Source organism: Dendrobium catenatum, unplaced genomic scaffold, assembly GCF_001605985.2.
Source record: "Dendrobium catenatum unplaced genomic scaffold, ASM160598v2 fragScaff_scaffold_231, whole genome shotgun sequence".
NCBI lineage: Eukaryota > Viridiplantae > Streptophyta > Magnoliopsida > Asparagales > Orchidaceae > Dendrobium > Dendrobium catenatum.
The window spans coordinates 4,819,573-4,824,062 of record NW_021318693.1 but is presented as its reverse complement, the minus strand read 5'-3'; the positions used below and the strand labels follow the sequence as shown (position 1 = coordinate 4,824,062).

Sequence of the window (4,490 nt, the reverse complement as noted above, 5' to 3'; positions counted from 1 at the left end):
ATCAAACCATCATTACCCCACATTATCGTCCTGCCATTATCATCCGATCATTATCACCATATCCAATTGATGCATCTCCAATATTCTCTTTCACATTCACATTAAATTTAAACTTGTATTATATACTGTGTAATCATGTCTTCTACAACTGAAAGAAGGAGCATACTCTTGTAACATATCTATATATATATATTAGATCAGTTCATTTGGATCAGGCCTTGCGATTATTTTTTCCTTTCTAAGTTTTCCACATAAAACTTCGGGTAATGCTTCATTTTTTTTCTTTAGTCTTTATAAAAAACAAAGATATAATTTTTTTCTATTGTTATAAATTTCTTAGCAATCAATAATAATCAGTGTTAGAATCAATCCAAATGAATATCGCCATCTTCTCAAATATTTTACAACATATTTGAATATCCTATTAAATTAACATCATGACAGAATTACCCTACAAATTTATTTAAAGAAATCATAAATTGCACAATCATCCCTTAACTAAAATCCAGGATATTCATCTGCATCACATGAATAAAAAAAAATGCTTCCCCACCACTAAGAGTATCTCCAACCAAACGCCAAACGAGCGTATGGCGTCGTTCGGTCGCTCCAGCCGAACGCCAAATCTTCTGCCATTTACTTGCACTGTTCACTTACGCTATTTTGTTCTCTCAACCAGAAAAATGCGCGAAAGTGAGAAGGAACGTTACCTTCCCAGAAGCACATAAAATGACGTTTGATTGGAGCAACACAACGGTATTTTAAAGCTTTGCTGTATTTTGCAGTGAAAAATGGAGTTCAATGCCCTAATACGTTCCATTGCCAGTTAAAAGCACAAAGGTTTCCAAGCAGAGAGACCACACAAGAGGCGACCTTTCCATCCTGTAAGCAGCCATCGACCGTCTTCATCCATGGTGAAATCCTTGTGGTAGATTGATCTCACGCAATCCTTCACTTTCTTCACAAAGTCTTTGCTGTTAGGCACCATTTCAAAGCCAGCCCTCAAACACCTCACTTGCCACTGCTTATAAGTCTCCGGCCTCTCCCTCTCCATTCCCTCACAAGAGATAGCATTGATCAGCAGCGGCCCATACAAATTCCGCTCCACCATTAGTCTCCTCTCGCTCTCCCTCGGCGTCGTCGAGTCGAGCATATCGAACAACGCAGAATAATGATACAGTGCCTCTCGAACCCTAAACATGTAGAATGGAGCACCATAGGTTCCATTCAGAACAACATTCACAAATACAGCTGGGTTCATCTTTCTAATGGTGTTGAGCACCTTATCCCTCGGGCAGTTTTCAACGACTGTCTCATCAGCGGGGCTGTGCAAGCGAAACAAACAATTCACAACAAGCGTCTCTTCTTCTTTAATGCAAAGCTCCTCCACATTGATATCATCGAATTTGGCTGCGATTCCGTGGTACTCAAAGGGGACGCCGAATTGCTCAGCATAATCCGCCAGCCGGCGGCCTGTTTCATCTATCATCTCCGTCGGGCGGAAGCCAGGCTGAGGAATGTCAATACCGGTGATGCGAAGCTTTGGCGGCTCGCCGGGCCTTAAAGATAGTAACTTTAACAAGACCGGCCACTGAAAGCCAAAGTAGATGCCGAAATCTACTATGTGGACTCTGGTTGCGTTCTGAATTGTGTCTAAAATAGTCTGGTTCGCAAAGTGATAAGAGACCTTCTTGAAGGGGCAAGAGGCGAGGTAAAACTGGTAGGCGTTCAATACATCCTTGATTGTTCTTCGCTTGAATACAAGAGAACGGTAGACCTCACTCCCAGTTCCGGATAGACGGGCTTCGAGCCCGTCGGCGAAGTAGTGTGCAACTCTTTGAAATGCGTCGCCGTGAAGAGATGAATGCTGCCGGATTTGCTTCAGCATCGCATAGGCTCTAGGGTTGTCCCCTATGGCTACTGTCTGTGCACATTGGAGGAGAAGAGTGTTGATATCCGCTTCCTCCTCCGATGTTTTCTTATTACCGACTTCTTTTGGCTTGGTATTTTTGGGATACTTGCTTGCTTCTTTGTATATATTCTCCCTTAACGTTTTCACGACTTTGGGAAACTTATCGCCATAACAGAGCAGGGCTTCGTCTAACGCCTCCAATGAAACCATTGAATCTTCAGACGAGAAAGCCGACTGCTTTGTTCTTGTCGCCTCGTCGTAGCCCGACGCATCGGAATGACGATTCTGTTTCCTTCCTGCTCTTTCGATTAATTCTTGTGGCAAGGAGAGATCTGCTTCTCCAACACCGACGACCAACTTATGCTCACTGGGGAGGAACTTCTTCGCTTCTTCAACTCCCCTATTGTACTCAGATGCTGGGAGATTTTTGAAAAAATGATCCGTGAATTGGTCTTCTTGAGACTGATGAAAAGGGTAAATATCCCAATTTTGGTACTCAGCGATCTCAGAGTTGGCCTGGAAGAAATCGATGCCCCTGATGACTTTGTTATTACCCTGATTGTCGCCGGAGCTCTCTGGGCTGGGGCTCGAGTAGAGCGATGGTCGATCCGGCGAAGGAGGGTATTTTTTGGCGATGAGCTCGTAGAAGGGCTTCTCTGTGGCTTCTAGATCTGGATGACTCTGAAGCATAACATACTTGTCGTCTGCGTCTTCCTCCATGAGCATCTGGTTGATGGAATGCAGCAACTCATCGGAGAAAATCTCGGACCTTTCCTGGGATTCCCCTTCATTGCTCCGGGGATTTGAGACAGGGGAATCGAAGAAACTGATCTGATCATTTAATGGCTGCCTGAGGAAATCGCTGAACTTTAAACTTTCAGCAGTAATCGAATCCTTCGACATCTATGTATCCAATAAAATAAAATAAAATCGAGCGAGCAAGTAGAATCTTTTAACCTCTTGGTGAGCTTATGAAGTCCCGCGAGATGGCCAATATATTTTGGCTATGTGATCATCTCTATGTAAGACGAAGGGGAAACGGAGCTTCGCGAGATGTGATGGGCAGCTAGTACCGTCGGGTCGAGCAACCGGCGGCCAGTTTGTAGTCGCCGGTGGCTTCCAGAATTGATCAGTGGCCAACGGTGACTGGGCCCACGACGGCGTAGTTTGTTGGGTCCTCTTTTTTTTTTTTTCTTCGAGTTTCATTGTCGGCTCCTCCATCATCGTAGGAATATTATTAATTAAAAATATTTTATTTAATTAAATTTATAAATATTTAACCTGGCTATTTGAATTTCCTTGACTAATAATTTTAGCTATATTATTTGTATTATTGTATAATATTATATGGATTAGTAATGTCTATGATGCAATATAATGAGAAAAAGTAAAAGATTAGAGAATAATTATAATCATTAAAACTAGAGGTGGAGATGTGACACTAACAATTTTAGTAACTAATTAGATCTTTCTAATGCTAATAAGTGAGAGTAAAATACATAAATAGAATTAAAGCAAGTGGTTATAGAAAATTTAAACATTATGCTTTTAACTTAACATAGGATTAATGATTGTATCAAATCTCTCCCACTTTGGAAGAACTTGACTCGAGTTTGCATGGTTTGAGCTTTGAATAAGTTCCAAGAGGAAATCTTTCTCCGCGTAGTTGGATCATTACAAGATCTGCTGTTTCAAATTCCTTGCAATTCTAATAAACATCAATTGCCTAATTTTAATACTCACTGCTTGCAATGAGGCGATTTTAACTGTCTTGTTGCATGGATTCAAAATCTTGAACAACATTGGTTACACCTTCGCTACACTCTTTTTGGAATAACAACAAAATATACAATGTGATTTGGTCGCTTTGTGTAGACTATATTGAATGGTGTCTTCCCTATTGATCATTTAAGTATTGAATTATGGGCGAATTCAACTTGATTTAAAACCTCGTCCTGTTATCATCAATGATCTTCCCCACAAGACAATGCAACATGTTGTCTAAAGCGTGATTTGTTATGTATGCATAGCAGTCTATTAAAGAGTGATAGGCAAAGCTAAAACACAACTTCGTTTGAACTCTTTTGCATAACTTATGCCAAAAGCAACTGATGAATTTTACTTCTCATTCAAATGTGAGACCGTATAGAATTCTGTGAAGATGAACAATCCTACTTAAAAAAAGTGTAGCCACATTAATTACATCAAAGATTGAATCTTCGGCATATTAGATTTCGTTTGCGACAGCTTTCTTACTGTTTTATGAAGTAATTTCTTACTATAATTTTTTTTTGGAATTGAAATTTTTTGTGCTACAAAGCTGTTTCATAAAGCAGTAAAAAATTTGTCCCAAACGAAGCCTTAGTCTTTTAACATTTTCAACACTAATTTTTATTTGAACATCTATGAGCTGGCTTGTGCGACAGCAGCTTCAGGAGTTAGTAACCTTACAAGCACCAGTTCTTTGTCAATCGAAGCATAGTTTAGCATTCTAGTTGTAGAAAAAAATACTCCCATTATGTTAGCATTTGTACAACAACAAAAAGCTCATGTTCATATATGGAACAATGTTGTCAAT

The 4,490-nt window shown here is 40.1% G+C and overlaps 1 protein-coding gene across 2 annotated transcripts; it reads right to left on the bottom strand.

Moving 5' to 3' along the window:
• Positions 1-362: 362 nt before the first annotated feature.
• LOC110097600 (scarecrow-like protein 9) lies at positions 363-3,118 on the bottom strand. 2 transcript variants are annotated; one of them, XM_028693128.1, is made up of 2 exons: positions 2,870-3,118; positions 363-2,762 (listed from the first exon to the last, which is right to left on the bottom strand). In XM_028693128.1, exon 2 carries the CDS (start codon positions 2,636-2,638, stop codon positions 827-829), a length of 1,812 nt encoding a protein of 603 aa, XP_028548961.1. In that variant the 5' UTR covers positions 2,639-2,762; positions 2,870-3,118; the 3' UTR covers positions 363-826. The 2 variants fall into 2 exon arrangements, with proteins under 2 accessions (XP_028548961.1, XP_020679748.1); XM_020824089.2 differs by having other exon boundaries at positions 363-3,118.
• Positions 3,119-4,490: the final 1,372 nt, after the last annotated feature.